Genomic DNA, 25,907 nt, shown 5'->3' with positions numbered 1-25,907 from the left:
TTCCCTGTGCTATACAGTAGGACCTTGTTATTCACTTAAATATTTTTAAAGAATTAAAAAAAAATCTCTATGCAAGTGATACAGTCTGGTCCAAACACTGTATAATTTAGGTCTCTACCATTTGACTTCTGAATCTTCTTTCTCAATGCTCCAGTTCCTGCAATTTCGTGTGATATACTGGTTACTAATTACTTGAGTCTTGTGCAGACAGCAGAGATACAGTGTTTTCTTAGAGGGCTCTTTAAAAATCGTAGCTGTGGAGGCAGGATTGCTCTTGTTTCATCCTGACAGGGATAGTGGATTTAATAGGTTCCCTGGAGCTTTTCATCACATTATAACTCTTTCTGTGATGGTCAGTGTTGGGTCTATATTATGTGACCTGACTTTCAACTTGTTTGAACTGCTGTCAGGCTGCTCAGGGACTGAGGGCTACTGGACAGTTCTGTTGTTTTCCAATTGGGAAAACAACATATCTGCATGAAAACTTTGGATGATTGTGCTCTTTAAAGCAAAACTGAGTCAGACAGATACCTGGAAATATCTTTACCTGCTGGAAGTAATGTGGCTGGAACTCCTTGTCGTCATGTGAATCTGTGTTGTTTTGCTTGACAGTAACGGTGCATCTTTCTGTTGCCATCCTTCATTTCCTGAAGTTGCCCCTCTCCTCACTGTGCTCCCGTCTCACTTAGCTTGTATTGCTAGTCAGCATCCCTGCAGAAAGCACAACGTCTCCTAAATGTTCTCCCCAGACCCAGTGTGCGGTATTTAATCTAAGGAAGCGCCGACATGATTGAAAGGAACTGAAATACTGCATGTAGCCTGGCCAATCCACTGCTTAAAATTCTTGCCAAGTGTTACATTATGCACAGCTTCCTTATTTTGGCTGTAAATTTCATTGCATTTTTTTTTCCAGGATGAGAAAGTTTGTTCTTTTTATTTCATAAACCCACATAATAAACACAGCTTTCTTCAAAACCGTCCAAGGTGTTGGATGCGTGTGCTGTGTTAAATACAGGGCCCCTTTGTGGAGGAAAGCAAAGTACACGTGGCTCATTTTAACTTCTCCCGCAAGCATTTTAGATGGGGCAAAATGGTTCCACTGGGGAAGAAGAAAACAGACATTCCGATGAGCTGCAGGATTATCCAGGCCACGGCTTTATCCTCTCTGAAGTCTCTTTTCTATGAACTTGAAAAATGAACAAAACTTGCATTATTGGTACAGAGAAACCTGTTTACCCCTCCCACACAGCGACAACCACATGTTCTGCCCTGTATTTTTAATTTTTAATGAGTAAGTATGTGAATTGAAAGTTCTCACCAAATAGACCTGTCTCTAGCAGAAAAATCTGTGACATTTTCTTCATGTTCAGCTGCCATTCCGGGGAGAAACCCTCAGTGTCTCCAATAAGGAATAAATAGATTTAGAAGGAGTTTGTCTAGAAGAGGCTGTAAAACAAGCACTGTGAACCTGGTGACTGGCCTGGACTTGAAAAGAGGAAGGAAACTGAAAGTTTTGCTCCATTTACTTCTGGAAATTTATTTTCCCTTGGAAATAGCCTTGCAGGAGGAGGACATCTTTAAGGATCTGCACGTGGGGGAGCTCAACTGACATTCAGATCATGTAGGCCTGGGATATGGGGACTGAGTGTCCACTGCAGGTCTGATTAGCACCAGGACACTCCTGTAGTTTCCACGGGAAATTTACTACCTTAATTTCTAAAAGAAATAATTCTGAAATTCTTTTTCCCTGAGTAGAAACATTCCCTGACAAAAACAAAAACAAAAATTAAAAAACAACAACAAAAAAAAAATTAAAAAAAAAAAAAACTCAGTCTGTTTAGAAATATTTTAGACGGATACACAGAAATGCAACTTTCATTTCAGAAATCACATATGACCCTACTCACTTTATCGTCTTATCAGTTTAGGTCAAATACTGTTTTTTATGCTAAAATTTAATTTGCTGTATGGTGCTCTTTCTGCTCTGTGAGAGTTTTTTTTACTAACATTTGTATGAGAGTTTTGAATTTTTAAGACAAAATCTTCATCTGTGTAGGCACATGTATTGATTTTTTTTTTTATATTTACAGAAAAAAAATAAGGAAATTTTATCAAACTTATAAACTACCATGCGCTCCACTGAGTAGATTTTTCCTATTTAAAAAAAATGCCAGGTTATGAAATACATGCAAAAGTAGCCTTTTGCTAAAAAGTAATCATTAATAAGTGAAGCCTAACTTTTTTTTTTTTATTCAGAAAAACAAAATACCAAAAAGCAAGTGTAATTTTATTGCTTGGCAGAATTATCAAAAATGTTTTTTGGTCCTCGGTTTTTCCTTCCCATAAGATTCTCCCTCAAAGTTCCTCCTGGGAATAAATAATGGGAGAAGAGAAAGTCAGTGTTCGGTTTGGGGCAGGAAAATGCCATTTTCATGTGTGAACTGTGGAGAAAAGGACTTCTGTTGTTTATCTCCTTCTTGGATCTATAGGCTCCCTTTCAAAACTATGGAAAGTGGAGTGAGTGGCTAAGTGTTTCCCAAAACAAAGATTCTCCTTTGTGTGTGTCAAGATTCCATGTTTTTGCAAATATATATACAGACTTTTATCATTTTCCTCTAGACATCCAGGTGAACATTCACTGAGATTTCTTTTTCTCTCATGCAGATTTTTAATCAATTTTCATCTCAGCTAAAACCATTGGTATTTCCTGGAGCAGATGGGAATATGAGCCACAAAATGACATATTTACTTCTTTGTAGGAAGAAAATGAGGAGAAGAACTTCTCTAACACAACTGAAGTTTAAAAGCTAAATTCCTTCGGGAAAGATTACCTTTCTCCATGGGTCTCATTTTCTGATAAAACAAATGAGGTTGTCTCTGAGGCACCTGTTAATATTGACCCACATCATTCCTACTTTTGAACTTACGTCCTCAGCCTACTAGGAAGTTTCTGATAGAAGAGGAAGTATTTAAGTTGACTCATTTCTATTTCTTGGAAAGAGTGAGGTCTCCCTCCCTCTGTGTTTCTGCTTGACCTGGTCTCTGCTGAGAAGATGTCTCCAGAAACAAGGGCACGGTCTATGCCTCTAACCCAGATAAAGCCATTCTCTAGAAGCAGGTCTATTACAGCTGCTCTGAGAATACAGCTATTATTTCTTATTTACTTAAGGTCAAAATTTCCATTAATGCTTAGACTCTATTAACATCAGATTTGAAGATTATTTTGAGGAATTGTTCTTTCAATGGATACAGTGTTAGTATCTGCTGCTTGGGTCGAGGAAGGAGTATGCTCTTGAATAAAAACTGAGTTGCATATTTTTTATTCTCCAGCAAACTTTCCAAATTACAAAAAAAAAAAAAAAAATGTTACTGAGCCATTGAGCCACCAGCTAATATATTCTTTGCCTAAAAATCCCTGTCATCTCTGATGGTAAATTTACCCTCATTCATAGTGTGTCTGTGGACATCAGAGAAATATGATCCTCATCCTTCAGTATCATCTACCTTGAGTAAATCCAGCCTCATTGCTGATAGAAATGTTCCTCCATGCTGATAACCGATGCAATGTAAGCCCTGTTAAGGTTGCGTGGCAGCCAGACTGGTACATTCTAGGTCCCTCCTGCTGCCCTTCCTTCTCTAGGGGCTAGTCAGTACCACTCTGGCCCCTCCAAAGAACTGTTGGGAACTTTATTTACTACATTTTTCCATTTTCAACTTAAGAATTTCCTAGTAATTAATACTTCTGTAATGGTCGAAGAGAAGGTCCTCATCCAGAATTTCAAAGAACAGGCCTCAGCTAAATTAAAATATATGCCTACAACACTGAAACATGGCATTAGGCTTCAAGTTACAGAAGCCCCATTCCCCACCCCAGACAGTAGCTTATACAAGACATATGCCTTAGCAAAAAAAATGTTTTCTCTCATCAAATGAGAAGTAGTTTGGGACTAATGGGACATCTCCACAGATGCCATCAGAGATTCAGGAATCTACCAGCTCTTCTTTCTACCAAACCAGAATGCAGCCTTCACGCCCATGCTCACTAGGCAGCTGCTGAAGTCTGACAGAGTTTCATCTCATGCAGGAAAGTGGAAGAGTGGGAAAGCCAAATAATAATAGTAATAATAATAATAATAATAAAAATCTGTGTGAGTAAACCTCCTGTAATGAGCTTTCCTTGAAGCCCATCCAATGGCTTCTCCTTCCATGTAAATTGGTCACACATATCTTTTTCATCTTTGAAAGAGCTGATGGTAAATTACAGATCTTAGTTAGTCATATAGCCACCCCAGTCAGTATAGGGATTCTGTTAGTAAGGGAAACAAAAATTAATAATGTGTGGGCAACCAGTAATCTATGTCATAGTGACACTTTCATGATCAAGATTTTTTTTTTTTAAGAGATAGAATGGATATGTGGATGGATTGCATGAGTTAGGTCTTAAAATAATTTGTTTACCATGAAGTTAGCATCAACTAAATGTATCTTTGTCATAATCTGAGTAAGATTTTAATCAACTAACTTTCTTACTCTTAAAACTAATGATGATGATATAGAGCTCATTGATCCATAATTTTTCCCCCAAAAGGGGGGTCTATTATAAGTATTTCTGAGTAATATTCTCTTATCCTCACTTGGGAATTAAGTTCAACGAAAGAAACAAAAATCACTGTTTCTAGAGTATCTGCACAATTAATTAGGTCTTAGGTTCTAGGGGATTAGAAGTGTCTCCTGATTTTTAAAGATCAGTTCCTAAGTTTTTGGATTTGAGATGAAGAAAGCTGGGCGTGTGACCCACAGCTGAAAACTGCTCCAGGTTCCTGAGCTAAGAAGTGTGTTAATGCTTATTCTATTAGACTTAGCATTTTCTCCTGTGATTACAGCCCAAATCTCATTGTCAAACTGACCTGCAAGAACAGAAGTTAATTTTTAAGTCAGCCCAAGGCTGTTTCAAGTCACTAAAATTCCTCGAATCTGTGAAGCTTCAAGATGTGAATCTCCTTGTCATTGTGTTGTATTTTCTCACAGAAATATCTTCTCCCCTCTAAAGGGAACACTGATGCTGTTCAGCACCTAACACATAAATCTTTTATGCAGGCCATAGGTGACCTCTAATGGAATCACCTTTTCACCTGATTACTTCAGCTATATTGTTTTTCTTCCCCAAAAGTTTAGGACAGATATTTAACCTTATTCCTTTGTGTCTTCACTTGAGAGTAGATTATTGCTTTGTATGTTTCCTGATGATAGTGGCTAAGTATATCAGTTAGCTCTTTCTGTGTAACAAACTATCTCTAAAGTTCAGTGGCTTAAAAGAACAACTATTCATATAACGCATAATTCTCTTGGGTTCACCGTAATCTGGACAGTTCTTCTCATCTGAGCTGGGCTCAATCAGGGGTTTGTGGTCAGTTGCCAGGAGAGTTGAATGCTGGCAAGGTCAGGAGAGCCTGAGCTGGGATTGTTTGTTTCTGTTCCAGGTGGTTTCTTATCCTTCAGCAGGCTGGCCCAGGCTCGTTCACTTGGGAGCCGAGCAGGGTTCCATGTGAGCAGAACCCTGAAACGCCTCTTGAGGCTTAGGACCAGGAGTGGCACAGTCCCTTCTGCTATATTCTCTTGGCCAAAGCAAGTAATAAGATCAGCCTCAATTCAAGAGGTGTTGAAACAGATTCCATCTCCTGATGGAACAAGCTGTAGGGTCACACTGCCAAGGGCATGAATACGAAGATGAGACTAATTGCTGTGATTGTCTTTGTAGCAGCTGCTGTGGTCGAAAGACCTACCACTACAATTCCTTAAGCACTTATGCAGCCTCAGCTAAGCACTGTACAAATGTTACCTCGTTCAATTCTCATAAGACCCTTACAAGGTAGGTACTAATACTATACCCATTCTACAGATGCAGGGACTCTAAGTGACAGAGACTGGCAGTTTGGTTCTGGAGCACTCTTAATCTCCATGTCTGTTGACTCCTGCAAGTTTTTTAAATTGTGCACCTCTTTCAATACAAACTCGTTGAGTGTGCACCTATATGTATGTGTGTGTTTACTTATACATTATATACAAGTACTGCTATCAACCTATATGTTAAATATTGGTAAATTTGAACTTCATTCTAATTTTTTTAGATAAAAATTATCAGTGTCAATACAAGTTGGATTATAGTCTTCCATCTGCTATATGGATATCTTGTGACCTTACTTTAGAGACCATGCAGCAAGGACCTCTTCGTGCCCAAGTCATTGCATGATTACCACATCCGTCTTTGAGTGAAGCAGCGTTTAATCATCAAAATCCTACTGGGTACTAGATTTCAGTTCAAGGTCCAATTAATATTGTCACCTTTAAGTGCAAACTGTTACCCAGTAATTACTTTGACTACTCACCACAGACCAAACTACTCACCACCACGTGGAGCTTTGTTAAGAAAATGAGATAGTGTGGAGGAGTGAATCTCAGAGTTCTCAGCTGGCCGTGCACATATGGATTACCTGTAGAGGTTGCTAATGGAGATTCCAGGTTCCACTGCTAGACAGACCGATTCCACAGCTTTGGGGTTAAGTCTCAGAATCTATGTTTCTATCAGGTGTCCAAGGCGATACTGACCACACTTTGAGAGCCATAAAGCTTGAATTCCTATCTGCCATAGGCAGATGACTGGGGAGGCCTATTTTTGTACGTGTTGAATTTCTTTAGCTATAAAATTGGAAAAGTAAAAAAGTCCAAGTCCATCTTGCAAAATTGTTTTGAGAATTAAATATTTGGTAATTTTGTCAAAGGTCTTTAAAAATGTAACACATAAGCACATGACATATTCCAAAAGATCTGTTAAAAGACATATTCTCCATATTAAGATAGTCTGTATATTGTCACTTTTTATTTTAGTGAAAACATGGTTCTGAGCCTTTCTGTCCTAACTGCTTGGCTCCTAAGAGGAGGGAGTATGGTTTACACTTCTTTGCATTGAACGGATAGGAGAGAGTGGAGATTAAAAGCACACTTTCAATTCAGGCAGAAGTGGGCTGTGACCTCAGCTCCTTCAGGATCTTGCACTCATTTTTTAACTTTCACTTCTTTATTTGTTAGTCATTCTAATAGACCCTACCTGTACAAAAAAAAATTATGATGATTTAATGTAACAGCATGACCAACATTTATTGCATACATGCTTGGCCTTACTCAAAGTGCTTGTCATGTAATAACTAATTTACTTACAAAAACCCTATGATTTTGAATACAGTTCCTATGATGGTCCCCGATTGACAGATGAGAAAATCAAAACAGAGGAAACTGAAAGGGTAACACTAGGACTCAAGCCTGCCTCTGACTCCAGAAACTTCCTCTTTCCATTTTGTGACGCTGCCTCTTAGAAGGTGAAAGCTTGTCAATCACTTAGCACCCTAGAAGGCACGCGATGCATCCTCAAAAGACATGACATATCATTATCATTATTGGATCCCCTCACAGCTTCTTGAAGAGTGCTTTGTGTAAGGTAGTTGTTTAATAAATTTACGTTGATTTGATTTGGAAAGAACTCTGTTGTATCCTCTTGAGCTTCTAAGAGATGTATTCAGCGAGAGAGCCTCTTATATTTCAGGCTAATATGATTTGTGTGGCTGCTGTTAGATTAAGTTACTGTCTTTTATTTACAGAAGAAGATTAAATGAATATGTCCAGATCTAAGAACTTCAAAATCCCCCTTGCTAAAAACTGTTTAGAAAATTGCCTTTATAAGACAAGGGAGAGACCTCACAGGGCCCATTTCTAAAGTAACTGGATTTCACTAAGTGGTGCTTTTAGTATTTTCGAAACATGTGTTTAGAATTCTTTCCTGGTTCTCTTTTTGCTAGCTCTAACATTTGCTGGTCCTCGGTATCTGATGGATTCCTACCCGGTGCGTTATGGCTTGCTTTTTCCTCTCGTTTTCAGCATCAATTTGTTCACTTGTTTACAAAATGGGGAGCCTTACCCAAGGAATGCCAGAAGGGCAGCTTGGAGTCCATAAGTAAAATAAATCCTCAGTCAGAAAAATTGATGTGGTTTCCTGCCCCACCTCTTTTGTTTTTATTTGAGCTATTTAAATAGTGGGAGAAGACTAGCCTATAAAAACAGTGTCAAACTCTAAATGCCAAGGTAAGATCGACAGAAATGAAAAACAATTTCCCCCAAGCACAACTGAAACCCATCTTTCTACCCCACCCTCAGAGGGTCCGATTCTCTAGGCTATAGTGGAAAAAAACTTTGCTAAGATGGCCTAATTAATAGGCTTAGGTCTTCTGAATTTAGCCTTTGTGAGGTAACTGAAGGAAGTATGCTGGAATCAAAGGCCCTTGCCTTAGTTAACCATCTGGCTGCAAGCATCCTGGCCTGGCTGTCAGGATGGTAAATGATGGGTGTGTTGGGGCAGCAGAAAGCCTGGTCCTTGAAAGAAGCCACAGCCAGCCTCCCCTCAGTCATGATGAAGAACAGCCCTGTGAGTGACCTCAGTGCTGACTCCATTACAAGCTGACCACACCACAGGCAGTTTTTACCTTCCATCAGTCTGGTTTTAATCACAAGGTAGGAGGAGGAACTATTTGAGTGAATAGGACGGGCTGGCTTTGGGGTTCCCGAGTCCTCAGAGTCTAGCATGAGCATGCGCTCCAAGGGAAGTGAACGTGGCTGAGACAACATGTTCATTCTAGTCCTAAGATCTGAATATTTTGCACATAATTAAACAACTAGCAGTAATCAGACTGAATGAAAATTGTAGTACTTATGACAGAAGTTGCATTAGTCAGGGCAAATTGCTGTCACAAACATCCCCAAATCTCAATGGCTTTACATAGTACAAGTTTATCTGTCACTGATTCACCATCCGGTACGGAAAGGGGGAATAAAGTGCAACTCTGCTCCCCAGAGTCGTCTAGGGATTCAGGCACCTTCCTTTTAGCTGCACCATCCCCTGGGACACCAGAGTCTTGCACTACAGCCTCTACACCCAGCCTGCAGACATGACAGATCGTGCGGAGGATGTGTGAAGGATTTTTAGGGATTAGACACAGAAGTAGTTACATCACTTTTACTCAGACTTCTTTAAACAGAAGACAATCTCGTGACCACACATAACTAGAAGGGAGGCTGGAAAGAACTGTCTTGCTATATGCCCAGGAAGAAAAATAAATGGGCTTTGGTGAACCTGCCTATTTAAGGAGCAGTTTTCTTTTCCCCTATAGGATATTTACTTGGTAGGATAAGTCTTTTTAAATTTTATTTAATTTTTTTTTTCCTTAATGGTAGTACTGGTGATTGAACCCAGGACCTTGTCCATGCTAAGCACACACTCTACCACTGAGCTAAACCCCTCCCCTTTTGGTAGGATAAGAGGCAAAGATAGTCTTACCTCTTTGGAAAACTGTGTTTAACTTTTCTTTTAGACTTTTGATATTGGGACTTTTTTTCAGTTGTAATTAGGTTAGGCATTTTGGGTTGGACTGAACACATTCTGTGTCAGTATGAATATTGACTATTGGTCCTCCATCCCCTCCCACCCTGGGAGATGGGAAAAGTTCTGCTGAGTTAAATCTCACTCGTGGCCACTATTCAGTTTGCTGCCTTTTCAGCCTGACCCTCAGTGAAACTAAAGGAGCAGGTTTTCCAGCAGGCAGTCCTGAGAGAAGTGGATGGATTTTCAGATTCTGTGAATTGTTAACACTTCTAATACAGAAGCTCATCACTAGATTTGTGGCCACAACCTTGTGGCTGCATATTTAACTTCACTTTTTATTTTCTGATTCTTTGGCTTTAAAGTAGCCTGACTACTTCCTCAGTATTATTATTATTATTATTATTATTATTATTTTTAGCTACACTGCTTTTCCTCTCAATTTTAATTGCATTTAATTCAATCGTATTAAACACCTACAAAAAGTCAGCTATTAAGATAGCTGGGGATACACAAGAGAATAAACCACCTTCTGTGCCCTCAAGGAGCTGATAGACCAAGAGAGGAGACACACATTCTTCTGGGTTTATGTAATAACTATAAAACAATTTATAAGTGTGAAATTAGGGTATAAACCAGACTATTATGAGAACACAGAGAGACACTATTTTGTCCTGTGAAGGTTGTGAATGGTTTTTTAGAGGAGAAAACATTTGGACTAGAAGTTGAAAAATGAGAAAGACCTTGTTAGGCAGAAAAGAAAAGGGGAGGGGTAACCAGATAGCCTTGGTAGAGAGTACTTTGCAAAGAAGTCACGGTGTGTTTAGGGAATCGTGAGGATTTAGATGTGTGAGGAGAAAGAATGGGAGAATATGAGGTTGGAAGGGTAAATTGGAACCACATTTGTGAAGAGTCTAAAAGATCATAATTTGGAATTAAGCATTTTGTAATATAAGATATGGGGAATAGCAAATATTTCTTTGGTGGGGAAGTAATACAATCAGATTTACATTTTATGAAAATAAGTCTAGCAGAATAATTGATAATAGATTAGAGAATTTTAAGCTCATATTGAGTTTGTGCATACAGATATCCTTTTTCCCCTGTCTTTCAGTGACATAATACTTTAAAGCATAGAACTGATACAATTGATACCACCACTGCCTTTTTCTCTCACACATTTTTTGAAGGGTCACAAATATAGTTCTGAAATAATATGAGATCATGTTTTAACCAATCAAAAATGTGTATACTTCCAGCTTTTGATAATGACAGAGTAGCTTGTGGGAACAGCCATCCCGCCAGCAGTATGTATAGACTCTCGGCAAAATAGAAAAGCAATAACATGAAGTATGCATTGGCACTAGAGAGCAACTAGAAGCAGGCAATCCTTTTAAAGAAGGAACCCACACCAGGTGAAATCTACATTTAAATGGCTTGACCCTGAGGGCCCCTCTACTCAACCTGGAAAATGGCTGATGGAGTGAGAACCAAAAGCAATAGGTTTATAGACTTTAGGAATCACAAAACCGAATTCAGAGTCATCAGAATGACTAGGAATTGAGATGAGGATCCCAGAACGGGGAGAGTCACAGAGTGGGAGCCCCCAGATCTATAAATGAATACCTCTTTAATCCTTGGCTGAGCCTTGAGCTGTGCTTATGCAGGGGAAGACTCAATGAAGCCCAGGAAACTAAAAAAGAAAAAAAAAAAAAAAAGCTGGAAGGCTGAAAGCACTGAGCAGAGCATGATCATCTTTTCACCGTAGGGAGACAGAGTTTAGAATTTTAGTTACAGGGAGTTGGCAAACACCTTGGGATTTCCACTGAAATCCCAGATGGTCCATGCTTTAGAGTAAGAGGACCACATCCTAGAACTAAGGGAAAAGCTGAAATAGACCTGCCTTAACAAAGCCTACAACTAAGCCTCCCTGTTACCTGGCAGTAATTTAACTACCTGGTAAGACAAACTTCAATGCCATTTTGGCGTAAGAAAATAAAATCTAAAGCCTCTCCAACATATTTGCAATGTTCTTACGCCATCAGTAATTACACATGCAAAGAAATAAGAAAATACGACCCAGAGTCATATGAAAAATCAGTTAATATAAGCAGATTCATAGCTGACATAGATATTGAAATTAGCAGACAAGGACTTTAAAATTACCATGTGAAATCTATTAACATATTTATGTGAAATGATGGCTATAATAGGAGATGGGAAGTTTCAGAAGTGATGTGAAAACTGCATGAAATAGAACCGGGTGAAAATCTCAACAACTGAAAAAGTAAAATGTCTGAAATTAAAAAAAAGAATCTTAGTAGATTTAACACAACTCAGTAATAAAAAGACAATAAAAATTAGCAAAAGACATGAACAGACATTTCTAAAAAGAATACATAGGTATATATATAGCCAATAAGCACTTGGCAAGATACTGATCATTAATCACCATGGAAATGCAAATTGAAAACACAATGAGATGCCCCTTTATGTCTACTATGATTACTAAAATTGAAACAGCTGACAACAGCAAAGGATTGCCAAACTTGAACTCTCATACATTGCTGGGGTATAGGTAAATTGGTATGATTATCTGGGAAAGCTGTATGTTAGTTCTTTATCAAGAAAAACATATACCAACCCAGCAATTTTACTCAGAGGTATTTGTCCAATGGAAAACATAGAGCCACAAAAGGACTTGTATAAGTATGAAGATTTTTTCATAATAGTGAAAAATGTACATGCTCCATGTTCACTCACAAAGAATTATGGTATATTCAGCAATGGAATATTCCTCAGGAATAGAAAGATGTGAAGTACTGATGCATGCAACAACACAGCTGAATCTCAGAAATGTGCTGAGTGACAAAAGCTAGCCCCCCTCCTACAGCTTTCATTTGAAGACTGAACTTATGTAACAGGTAAAATTTAGCTACGGTGAGCAAAATCAGAACCTGGGCGCCCTCTGGGTGATGAGAGGGGGAATCGGATGGAAAGGGGGCAGAATAACTTTTGGGGATGATGGAGACATTTTGTATCTTTATTGGCATCATTGCTGCATGAGTGTATACATTTGTTAAAACTCATCAAAGCTGTACTTAAAATCGGTGCATTTGATTGCACGTGCTTTATAACTCGTAGGTAGAATTGATGGGAATTAAAAAGTAATGTAATATGGTGGTTCCACATGCCACATGTAGGAATTGAGGTAAGGCTGCCTGGATTCGAGTTCCGAAGAGAGTGAGCTGAAACGGTAAAGAGCGTGGTTGCTACATCAGACAGACCTGGGGTTTTGAATCACGTTGCCAACACTTTGTGAATGCAGGCAAGGTACTAACCTCCTCTATGCTCCTGGAAGATGGAGACTATAAAATTAGTGTCTACCTTATGAGGCTGTCCGCTGTATAGTGCCTGGCACGTGGATGCCCTCAATACATTAAGCTGTACTCATTATCATTCAATAGCTCTTCAGCCAGACTTTCATTGCCCTAACGCAGTCAAGAATGCTCGTATAACCATGAAGATTTTGAGAATTAGATATTTACAAACTGCATTTGGCTGCAATCTAAATAAGGCAGGCAATACTCGACAGCACAGGATTAAGTACACTAGCGAATCCTATATTAGTTATCCATTTCAAACTAAGTAATGACCTCGTTGCCCAGAAAGAAAATACTCACATTAAAATAGTTTTCTTGATGCTCTTGTAAAAAAATTTAAACATAGAGAAATTAGGACCTAATATTTTTCTTAAATAGTCTCATCCTCTTTTTCCCATCCCATAATCACTTGTATTTTGGTATATATCTTTCCAGTACATATACATGCATATGTGTGTAAGTGTGTGTGCATAATTTTGTAAGCAAAATTGTGACTATATTATATATGTATATATCATATATATATATATATATATATATAATTTTTTTTAAACCTGGCATTTCACTTAGAAATCTTTTCATGTTTAGGATTGATGCTGTTAACATATAGAGTTGACCTGTTCTTTTTAACAACTGCATAAGAGTTCACAGAGTAAAAACGCTATGTGAAAGAGTGAACAAAATTTATCAACCTTTTTTTGTAAGAGAAAAATTGTATGTGTGAGTGTGTGTGCACGCAAACAGTGGAAGAATAAACATGAGTGTTGAAGAGTTCCCTCTAGGTGGGAGGGTAAATGGTAGTTTTCATGGTCTTCTTGCTCCTTTTTATTTTTCATTTTTATATAAGAAAAATACTTTAAAGTTTACACAAAATTTTCACCTAAGGAGTTTAAGATAATAACTACCATCAGCGGGGTACCTTACACTGTACCAAACACCATGCTGGTGCCCCTCAAGCAGTGTATTCTTCAAACTCCATGCACAGCCTTGTTAGGCACAGCCGTCATTGGCACTGATTTATAAGGGAACTGGGGCTTGAACATCATATGTCTGGTAAAGGGAGAGCCTGGATTTCAACCTGGTTTTTCTGAGGTACCACAGTCTAGGGGCATCTGGAATGAGCTCATTTTGTTGTGAGGGTCTTTGAGGCTCAGGCTTATTCTCAAACTTCACAGGTGCGCAAATGGTGATGCAGTAAAGCCCAGATGAGCTAGTTTCCCTAGGAGATGTATTCAGCCTAAAGTGATATCTCCATGCCAGTCGGTGGTAGCAGAAGCCACTTGGCACTAGTTAATGAGACAGGCTCCTATCCAATATCCATCTTCCTCTCAAATGATAAATGATAGTAATAATAACAATAAAATCAATGATCAATTACATGGAGTTGTGGACTGTGGAGAGAAGGGGAGATCTTCAGACCGCTAATATCCCAGTCTGTTTTCATAGCCCAGGTGACCATTACTCTCTTTCTGTCCCTTAACCCTTTGTTTCACAGTCTTGCAGTTCCTTTCCAACCAAGGGGCTCATCCGGTAACAACCAAATCTGGTGCATATGGACTGGCAGCCCTCCAGCTGTGTGGTTGCCCCCAACCCAGTCCAAAAGTTTTAATTTCCGGTGACATCAGATGTGTTTTTTCAAAAGGGGGTTCTCACTATGCAGGGCAGGTGTGGAGAGGGGGTCGAGATGAAAGCCAGACTGTGGATGAGACGGGTGGGAGGGGGCGCAGAGCCTGCCAGTTTCACGGAGCCCAGGTCACGTGAGGGCGGGGTGGTCCTGTGGACATTGTCAAGACCTCAGCTCCCCCCGCCCATCACCCGGCCGGTCAGATGCCCCGCAGAAACGCTGCACCCGCGTCATGCCGGTGAGCGGGGCAGGCACTTAGAGGTCTGGTACTCACTTCGATCGCTTTACTCTCTCAGGCTTGAGGTGACCACCAGTGTCCAGAGTGATGTTCTCACTTGCTTCTTGAACTTTTTTCCTTCTCTAACCTGTGGTGTGTTGGAGGCAACACTTAACCACCTCGGAAATAGACCTGGTAGCATTTCTTCCCAGTCCTGTGTTAGGTGACCTTGAGTTGAGAGCTTGAAACTGGACATGGTGGGGATATTTACACAATTGAAACTAGACAATGCTACAGACCAGGGCTCCCCCACCCCAAGAGGACCTATAGTTTAATATTTAGCTGCATGCTGTTTCCATAATCCTCTACTTCTGCGCACCACACTAACCAGATGCATAGAGAGAAGAAGAGAAGAAACCAGTGTTTGAGGAATTGAACACCTTGGGATGTTTTCCATGGGACCAAGAGGAAAAAACTGAGTTCCTTATCTCTCCCTATCCCAAATTTTACATTTATTTCCAAAAGGCTGAGTAATGGGCTCACTTTCTTCTCTCTCCTCTAGTGGATGGATGTATTCACAGAGCAGCCGGCCCCTGTTTGCTTGCTGAATGTCGTAACCTGAACGGCTGTGAAACCGGACAGGCAAAAATCACATGTGGCTATGACCTGCCTGCAAAATGTGAGTACGGCCCTCTGGAACACTGTTTCAAAATCAGATGCGTTCTCTTTACCTTGTTTCATTCTGCAAGTGTGTGACTGGAAGAAGAAATAGTAGTGGTGGTATTTAATTAAATGTGCTATAGTAAGATTTTGTATGTGGTAATGAAATGTGTTTTCCAGATATATATATACACGATGTTTAACTGTAGGTGATTTTTGTTCAGATCTTCGACAGTGTCTCTGAAACAGAAAAATAAAAATATGAGCAAAATAGACATTATACTATTTAAGTGCTACGGAGTGACAGCTGCTGGAAACAATGCCAATTTCTTATTCCTCGTTCGGGTTTCTTGATTGTGGATGTGTTTGGAGCAAAGGAGATCAAAGTGATGTATTGTGTTTTCAGCTGCCATGTAAAGGCTGATTGGCAATTACAGCCAAGGCATCTGTCACACTCGGCTTTCGGGAAAAGCCAATGGAATGTGGTTGTCAGTGCAAGAATGTATGTGCTCTTTGAATGTGGAATGGTCAAAATTTCCATTATATTTGAATGGAGAGAAGTATTGCATTTGATTGACCTTGTTGCCTAGTTGTTTAGCTGATGGGGTGGGGTGATGGAGTAAAAATACTGAAAGAGAAGCTGGTTAAAGGCACAGGTTTTTTTTTTTTTTTAATCACATAATCTTCAGGGTTTGGAGGGGGTGGAGGTAGAGGGTTTCATTGCACCATTAAGACGTGCATTGATCTGGAAATTGGGAAACCAATTAGTTGTTTATTCCATTCACTTGCTTCTTATGATCCCTCCTGGGTCTGTGAATACGTTTTATGTCAAAGCAAAGTTGATTTTTGTTTCTGTTTTAGTAGTGGAGAAAATGTGACTAAAAAATGATAGCACATTCTTTGGGCTCCGTTTGGACAAGTTGTGTAAGAATGAATTTCCCATGGATTTGTGTGAATGGAGAGCTGGTGTGATATTTTAAAGATTACTTTAAAGTCTGCTTAAATTTGAGGATTTTTAGTAAATAGTGCTATGTTAAAATGCTGCTTTTCTTTGTAAACATTATAATACTGCATTCTATATTCCTCATAGTGCTTTGCGAGTGAAAGTATACCGACTATAGGCTGTTTATTTTCTCCTTTAACGACTGCTCTTTCTGCTTCCCTTGTTAGTGTTTTTTACCTTGTGCGAAAGAGTCAAATCATGTGCCAAATGGCCCTCTCCCCTACTTGGAATGTACATTTATGTCAAAGCCCTTTGTTTGCAATGCCGTTCAGAGCAGCTGCCTCTCTGACTCCGAGGCCCTGAATGTGAAAGGTGATTTCCCTTTCCAGGCTGAGATGGCTCCACGTTTACCAATATTGGCCATTCTTCCTTTTAACACCATACTACCTTTGTGATGTGATTGATACCACCCTGAGGACAAGCGGATTACTGATTATTTTCAGACTGGTGTCTGTCCTTAAACCAAGGAATAAGGCCTGGCCTCCTTCTGAGTCACTGCTTTCTTTCTTACCAATTAAAGTACAAATCAAAAATTCTTCAACTCAGAGATTTCTGAAGACAGATAACCTCAGAATCACTAAATATGGCCAAAACAATGGTGTATGGATTGACACAGGATAACTTTGTTGAATGTGCTCGCTCCTGTTTGACATCCCTGTGTATCACTCATGCAGCTTAGTTCAGGGTTGCTGAAGACTTGGACGCGCCAGGCACTGAGGTACAAGGGTCAGTCATACCAATGCCTGTGCTTGAGGGCTTCCAGGGTTGGAATTCTTGGACATCCCGGGGCAAGTGAGTCTTTGTGAAACAAGGACTCTAGCTGTGGAAAGTCAGTCCACAGGACTCAGTACAGAATCTGTGTGAGCTGACATCCTGAGTCAGGCAACTCACGTTCGGGCCCCTGGGCACCAGCCCACAGGGCACGTCTAGGAAAGAATCATCCAGCAGACTAGAATTTTCCAGCCTGGAATGGCTGTGCCACCTCAAGAAAGTCACAAACATGGAATATTTGTGAACAGATCTTGGTGTATCTCTATATTCAAGAAGATTGATAATTTATTTTAAAAATGTAAAGAAAAGCAATGAAAGCAATACGAAATGAGTGGTAGTCACTCACATCTCCTGTATCACTTTGTAGTATTTCACAGTACTTTCACAAGCCCTTATATTTTCAATTTTATTTTATAAACATTGTGTGCGTTCATTTTCCCTTTTCCTATCCCTGAGAGGTGTTTTTCTTTCTCATCAATTTGGTTCATCCATTTCAGAGTCATTAACAATCCACAGATGTGCTTTTGTAGAAAGAGAATGAAAAGGGAGCTCATTACATACTGTTTGGGTCATTTTCCCCTCCATATTTAATAATTCCATGACAGTTTGACAGCAGAGCCTAGTTCCTATCTGTCCTCTGTGACAGCGGTTTTATCATTTAAGGTACTAAAGCCATTCATCCAGTCACCAGTGATAATATCTTCGTGCATCAGCAATTTGTTTGGAAAATGCTATTGTCTGGGTTATAGACAAACTTGGTAATTTTCAACTGGTCCTCGCTTCTTTTATGTTTGCTAAATTAATCTATTCATAAGTGCTTGTATTTGAATTAATTATACTTATAATCTGTGTCCTGTGATTCATCATGATTGGTGGAATGATCAGCCTCAAAGATTTGGTGTTTCTTCACTGCTTGGATATTTTGAATGATTTCTTTTGATGTAGAATAGCCAGTCTTCTTTTCCAAAGTAATCTCAAGAGTGGAAAGGATATTGGCCAACATGGACTGATGGCTATCGCCAAGGAAAGGACCGAGGAAGCGGACTAAGTCCTGTTTATACAATTTGACATTTCGGTACCTCCTCCTTTATAAGATAAGATATTTTGGGGTTCATAATAAAAACCTAGATTTCTGTAGATTTTCAGAGGTTTGTCAACTGGTTAGATGTTTCTGTTCATGTTATCATTCTACCAGATGGTCAGCTTCATATGGGCAGGTTTGTCCGTCTCAGTCACAGTTCTAGGGTCAATATCAAGCATAGCATGTCCTAAATTTGCACTGAATTAATGTGAATGAATGGTGATCGCATGAATGGTTCCAGACATTTTAACCTGGCAGATGGATTTTTACCTGTTGTTTCTACTTCTAATTCTAATTCTTTCCCTCCTGCAAGCCGTTCTGCCCAGTCTTGGTAGATTAATATTCCTAAATCCAGAGTCCTTAGAATTGTCTACAAGGCTCTAGAGGATCTGACCCTCCTTACCTCTCTGACATCATCTCCTTCTATCCTCTCCATTGCTCCCACCGTCCACTTTGCCAGATCTTCAATGCCTTTGCATTAGCATTCCCTCCGCCTGGAATTCTGTTCTTCCAGACACCTACAGGGTGTGTTCCCTCACCCACTTCAAATCCTTGCTCAAACATAACCTCAAGTGTTACCCTAACCAACCTATTTTTAATTGCTTCTCTGCTTTATTTATATTTGCTTATCTGTAGCATCTAACCTTCAAGTACACCGTACCATTTACCTATTTATTTTGTTTATCATCTGTCTGCCTTCAGGAATGAGCACAGAGATATTTCCTGCATCGTTTTCATTTGTTGTTGTATCCATACAGCTTAGAAAAATGTTTGACACATAATAGGGGTTCAAAAAATATTTGCTGAATGAATGAATAAAATCTAACTCTGCTCCTCTCAAAAGCCTCCAGTGGGTTTTTCTTCAAACAGACTTGTTAGCCTGATTATCTTTGGCTGTCCATGATTTACTGCCCTATCTTGAGCTACTTACAACCCTTTAAATGATCTGAATTGCTCAGAATGGCATGTCTGTACACGGGGTCGGTATCGAGGGCTTTCTAGAAAACTCTGTCTTTACTCCTTTCTAACTTGTCTTCCAGACTCAGCTCAAATATCACTTCTGCCATAAGACAAGTCAGCTGAAAGTGCCTTCTCTTTCCTCAAAACCCAGAAGACTGCATGTTAACCTGCTGAGGGCACTTTTTACTTGCTACTTTTTATTGCTGTATATGCAAACCTTCCACCTTTCAGCAGTCCCTTGTGTATCATGGGTAGCAGAGAAATATCTATCAAATGAATTGATTGTTAAAGGTGGTAGTCTGGTTGATAATTGGTGGTGGTGTTGGGGGGATGTAAAAAAAAATTCCTGATAGTCCTACAAATTGATGAAATCAGTGTTAGTTACCCATGTGTTCTTTAAATTATATTGTAACATCTAATCCCAAAGTCTCTTGTCTAAGAAATTTACCCTTAATGGACCTTCTCCTAAAGGTGAACAAATAAAAATAAAGAAACCATATCAACTTAATGATTTTCAGCATAGCTCACACATCTATTCTATTTCTAGAAAATGCTTCACTTTTAGGCTTTAGGGCTGAATAATCATCAAAGATAAGTGGGAAAAATGTTAAACTTATGTATATAAAATGGTGGAATCTGTTTCTTTTATTCCTTATATTTAATCTTTGTGAGACATCAAAGGGTAACCTTAGCGTCCAACTCACAGTTTTTCATTAATCATTTGAAAGGAAGCTTTAGGGTGAGAAAACATAGCATAGCATTTGTGAATATCCTATAATGGTGAGGATCAGAAGCCTTATTCCCAGGTGCAGTGATAATCAAATGATAGTAGCTTGAAAGATACTGTTGAAAATAATTAGTACTTCTCTTATGCCCTTCATCAAGAAATCATAGTACTTGGAGACATTAGCTCATTAGCCCTTTTGAAATTTCCATGAGGAAGTGACATGACAAGTAAAATTTTCTTCTAACCCCAAGAAAAATTTGGGCACAGAGAGGTTAAATCTGTTGCTCCCGGTAGCAAACTAAGTCCACAGTAGAGACATGGCAGGGACCAAGTGTTCCTGAGCTAGGGACAGAGTCTGTGACAAGCACTGGCCAGAGCTCCTGCCTGTTTTTGTAAATAAAATTTTATCAGAACGTGGCCACACCCATTTATTTACGTTTTGACTATGGCTGCTTTCCTGGGACAGAGCTGAGCAGTTGCCACCAGGACTGTGTGGCCATGAAGCCTGAAATATTTACTGTCTGTCCCTTTGCCGAAGAAGTTTGCCAACAACTCATCAATGGCAATCCCTACTTTTTATAAGAGAGGAAGCTAAGATTCAGCGAGGTTAAATATTTCTTGAGTTTCACTGGAGGTACGTGACTTACCCAGAGCGTTGTTGACAACGTGAGACTGAAATACCCTCCGTCTCTTTCTTGGGACAGCCCTTCCTTCTGTTGCCTCAATGGGACGTCACTTTGGGAGGACGATCTGAAGCCTTTTAAATCTTTCAAATTACAGGACCGCCTTAAGAAAAAAAAAAAAAAATGCCTGAAAAGAAAATGGGCGTTTTTCTCAATAGGGCCAGGGCTGGAAAGTGAGTAAGTCATGTCTCTGAAGGGAGAGTGAGTTCAAGCCACCAGAGCACTAGGAAGTCCATCCTTCTTCCCGGCTTCCTTCAGTGGTATTAGTTAATGTGCCGAAAGGGAGCTTGCAGTCCTGAGGAAATTCAGTTTCTAGAGTAGGTAACTCTTAAGATGGTTCTGAGTTAGTCCTCTGTGAAACATGACCTGATTTCCACCATCATGGCTCCCCAGCAGGTGTCTGATTGTGGAGAGGGTGCACTGCCAACAGTCAGATTGCCAGTCTTTGATGGAGACCCGAGGGCCCTCATGAGGCCCTTCCATAATTAAATGATTTACATTACAGAAAGAGAAAAATGGCTTTTGAAGAACATAAAATCATCTTCCTTCCTGGAGAGATGGGGATGTTCCTCCTAAAATCGATTCTGATTGGCTTATTTTCCTTAAGTGCTTTAGAAATTTAATTTCTATTTGAATTTATTTCTTCCTAATTCCCACCCCTTTCATTTATATTAAGCAGTTTTGTATGGTGTGTCCCCTGAATGACCCTCATGATGACTGTGGGCGTGAGAAGGACGGAAGGACTGCCAAACCCAGGCATAGGTTCTCAGACTGTGCTCCCCGCCCAGAGCAGCAGCAGCGACACCCCCTGGGAACAGGTCAGGGAGGCAAACTCCTGTGCCCCAGACCTACTGAAGCAGAAACTCTGTGGTTCAAACATTTAAGTGTGACAGCCATGACCTAGACGGTGGTACAATTCAGGGCAGAGCCCTGGCCTTTTGATTCCTTGCCCTGCAGACAACACAGGCATCCTTTTGGGTCACAGACTTTCTTTGAAGAGAACTTCGACATGATCTTCTTTTCCTTTGTGGCATTTTCACAGTTAGTGATGGCCTCTGTATTTGTCCATTTACATGTTTGTTGCCTGCCTTCTCAAACAGGGTAACAGGAGTCACAAGGAGAGCAGATGTCATATCAATCTCAAGGACCCCAAGGATCCTTGGCCTCTGACATAATACCCAGTACAGAGCTGGAGTCTTGTATTTACAGGAGGAATTAATGAACGCATTGTCTCTGTCATAGGCATAGCTGCACTGACAGAAACCAACTCAAGATAAGCCTACGTGATTCCAGAAATCTACAGAGCGAGTAGTGCTGCTTCTCACAGCATCTCTGTCACCCTGTCGCCAAACATGCCACTTGCTCAAAGCACAGGGGGCATGATTTGCTTAATTTGCCCACCTGGTACACATGTAGCCTACACTTAGATTATGTTCTTTCATTTTCTCTGTTTTATTTGACTCATTTCCATCACAGATTCCATCCCCGAGTGGCTTTCTAAAGAAATGACTAAAAGATTCTAAAAGTAAAAAGTTGCTTTTAAAAATATTTACATTTTGGAAGCAACTAGTATTTGCATTGTTGTATTAGTGGGCTGAGTGTAGGATAAATGCTGGTACTTGGGTTGCACTATTTGACATTTTAGCAGGTCTTCAGAGGACATTGTCTATACCTTCTTTTTCCTATGTGATCAATAGGAAATAACAGTGTAAATCAATTCTGAGCAATAATGTAAATGGGCTCTCGAAGGCAATTCCTGCTGTGAAATAAGTAGTTAGCTGTGACACTGGCATTAACCTCAGTGGGGGTAATCAGACTTTGGATGTGTTTAATCAGAGTTATCAGCTAAGATTAAAAAGAGAGCTACTGTTGTGCAAGGATAATCATTTTCAGGATTTAAAAGATGAATATTTGAAGGTGTTCTCATAAATTAAAGCCATCAGAATTGCTTTGAGTAATTTAGGATGCTTTGAGGTCAGGCCCAAGCAAACAGGAAAGGTTAATCTCAGAGCCACGGCAGTTAATGTGCAGAAACTGCAGAATACACTTATTCAAATAAGTAGTGGATACTGAGTTAAATGAAGATTTTTCCAACAGTGCTAAAATGTTCCTTGAGCTATTACTAACATCTATGATTTGAGTAGAAAGTGGGCAGCACAGAATAATTTGTAAACTTATTAACTATTCTTACAAATTATCACTAATCCCAAAGACTAAATATAAGACCAATTCATGGCTTGATTAGAGGTATTTCCAGCTGAAAATCTTGATGAAGCCAAGGTCTGCATTATAGAATAAAGATTGATTCTGGGTCAAGGACACTAAACGTCAAGGTAGAAGGTCTGAGGAGAAGTTCTGAGTCCAGGATATCTTAATTGCTTGGTAAAGCCTTCTGAGCCTGGGATTCCTCATCCATGATTATCTGGGAGTGGTAAGATCTACCTTAGGTAAGTTTGTTAAGCATACACAGAACCACTTTCTAACAGAGTGAGACACATAGATATGAGACTCTTTTATTACTTATAAAATACCATACCTCACTTACTTATGGAACCAATGTTTATTGAATGCATCCTTTGAGCTGGAGTGCTCTTTGAGAGTGTAGAAAACCACAGTGAAGAAGATAGCCAAGGTTCCAGTCCTCTTCGATCCTAGATACTACCAGAGAAAGGCAGAAAATAAACCCATTCACATGAATGCAAATACTCTCAGATGATGATAAGGACTATGAGAGAAATAAAGTTCCAATGGACAGTGAAGGGAGGGTCTACTTTTCCCATGGAGGTCAGGGAAGGCTTCCTGGAGGAGGTGATACTTGAGCTGATTGCCACATTGCTATCTGGGGAGAAAGTCATGGCAGGCAGAGTGAAAGGGCTTTACCACTGAGTTAAAATAAATCACCTTGCCTGATGTGTGAAGTGAGACAGTCTGTGAATTTTTTCAATTGTTCTTCCTTGCTCCAAATATTCTATTACAGTTCTGACATATGTGCAGTTTTAATTTTAGTCTAGTTTTTGGGGGTAATAGAGCTGCTGCTGCTGGAGCTGAAGGGAATTTTAAAGCTCACCTAATCAGACCTCCTTCTTTTACAGTGAACGAAACTGAGACCCAAAAAGATGGTTTAATTTTTCCCAGGCCGTGTGCTAAGGGACAGAGGCCAGGGGAGCCTGGGTGTGTTGACTCACAGTATAGAGCTCTAGAAGGAGGACTAACATGCACTGCCTCTCCCAGTCTGCGTGATCATACTCACTCCCCTGTGGGCGTATTGCGAGAATTTAATCTGCTGTTCAGTGAGATGATGTACGTGAACATATTTTTGAAATACTGATTTCTTCACTCTGTTATTACTGGTCATTTTAGATGAGTTATATGTAAATTTCACATGCCACCATGAGCTCTGCTAGTAACATTTACGACAGTAATCCACTTGAACATACACAGCAGTGACTGGTGTCTGAGAGGACGTGGGAGTCGTAGATAGGAATTAAGTCCTGTACCACCCTCAAGACTCAGACATTTGCTCCTGCTTCATCCCAGTATCACATCCTCCTAGAAACTCTTCCAGAGTTCTTTTGAGAAACTTTAGATGGCAACTGTATTGATCGTAAAGATATGGCCACAGATTCTTTGGTATTTCTTTCCAGGATAGGTAGAGTTTAATTCTCCTCCCTTCACGTGGACTGGACTTAATGACGCCGTAGGTGAGTAGAATGTGTCAGAATATTGGGAGTTTCTTAGATTAGGTTACAAAAAGACTGGCTTCCATCTTCCATGCCCTCTCTCAAATTAGTCTGTATTAGTTTCCAAGGGCTGCTGTAACAAATTTCCAGGAATTTGATGGCTTCAAACAGTAACTGATTCTCTCACACTTCTGGAGACCAGAGGTCTAAAATCATGATGTCAGCAGGACTCCTCTCCTTCTAGATCTCCAGGGGAAACGCTATCCTTGCCTCTTCCAGCTTCTGGTTATGGCAACATAACCCTCATCTTTGCTTTCGTCTTCTAATGACCATCTTCCCTGGATATCACTGTATTTGTTCTCCTTTTATGCTAAGGACACGTGTCATTGGATTGAGGGTCCACCCTAATCCAGGATCATCTCAAGATCAAAGAGATCCTTATCTTGGTTATCTCTGTAAAGACCCAAACAATTTCACATTCACAGGTTCTGGGGCTCAGGACATGGACATATCTTTTTGGGTCACTGTTCAACCCACTATACACTCTCTGGGTTAAGTCAGCACCCATGTCATGAGGTGGCCCTGAGAAGAGGAAAACCAGCTACCATGTTATGAGGGAGCTCAGACAGCCTCTGAAGAGGCCCACATGTCAAGGAACTAGGGAGCCTGGGAGAACACTGTCTGGCCCCATTAAAGCTTTCACATGTCTACAGCTGGGACTGACAGCTTGACTGCAGCATCATGAAAGACCTTGAGAATTAAGCTGTCCTCGAATTCTGACCTAGAGAAACTGAGATAATAAATGTTTGTTATTTTAAGTTTGGGGTATTTATTACACAGCAGTAGGTAACCAATACAGCAACTATGGCCATGAACTATGTTATAGTAGGGTGAGGAGCCCACCAGCAGAGTGGTTGGAGTGTAATCACATTTTCTGAGCACATGACCTGCCAGGCTGAGGGACAGGCCCTAAATGCAAGGGGAAAGCAAAATAGAATTTGGGGTAATGTTGTACTTCATCAGTGATCTTAAAAGCAAGAAATACAACCATAACCCTTCACCACACCTCTGTCACAGACAGCATACTAAAATGGGAAAAATGGTTATGGATGGAAACATCTGTCATTTTCATATTAAAAAAAAAGATTAAGGTCAAAAAGAACCTAAAGTCCAGCTTAGTAAAGAAGAATTGGGGGAAAGGCATAAAATTAAGTGTTAATATTTACCTGATATTCTTTAAATTCTTTGCACTTGCTGTTCACATGCTTTTTACTGATAGGAATTGCCATTTTCATTTTGAAGAGAAAAATTAATTCTGCTTCTATCCTGTCTTAGTGCTGTTAGCTAAGTGAGGCCGAGGCGGCTTCCTGTTTACATCTGTAGCTATGGCCCTCTAAATGTTTGCTGGACTGGGTTGCGTGCTTCCCATTAGCACCTTCATTTTTCAGAGCCACCCAGAGTTTGTTCCATTTCTAATCATGCACTATCTGTGAAATCCCTATGATTTCCTAAGGCCTTCTGAAGCTTTCCTTCCCCTACTTGTGACATTTTGAGGAAAGGTTTACTCCCCCTCTGTGTTTATTCTGCTTAGTGGAGATCATCAGAGACAACCTGAACTGTATTTTTGCAAATTCTCCTTCAAGTTCTGTCTGTTTGGCATTTAGAGTTCAGTGACCCATTTGAAGGTACACGGA

General features: G+C 40.0%; 1 protein-coding gene across 3 annotated transcripts in view; it reads left to right on the top strand.

Moving 5' to 3' along the window:
* The window catches only part of MACROD2 (mono-ADP ribosylhydrolase 2), a 1,883,327-nt gene that overhangs the window by 615,512 nt on the left and 1,241,908 nt on the right, over positions 1 to 25,907 (top strand). For all 3 annotated transcript variants that reach the window (XM_074347853.1, XM_074347852.1, XM_074347851.1), the window contains exon 5: positions 15,211 to 15,327. In XM_074347853.1, the coding sequence (XP_074203954.1) occupies positions 15,211 to 15,327 (117 nt within the window). The remainder of the gene's footprint in view (positions 1 to 15,210; positions 15,328 to 25,907) is intronic.

This window comes from Camelus bactrianus, chromosome 19 (genome assembly GCF_048773025.1).
Source record: "Camelus bactrianus isolate YW-2024 breed Bactrian camel chromosome 19, ASM4877302v1, whole genome shotgun sequence".
NCBI classification, from domain to species: Eukaryota; Metazoa; Chordata; class Mammalia; order Artiodactyla; family Camelidae; genus Camelus; species Camelus bactrianus.
This window is presented reverse-complemented; position numbering and strand designations above follow the sequence as displayed.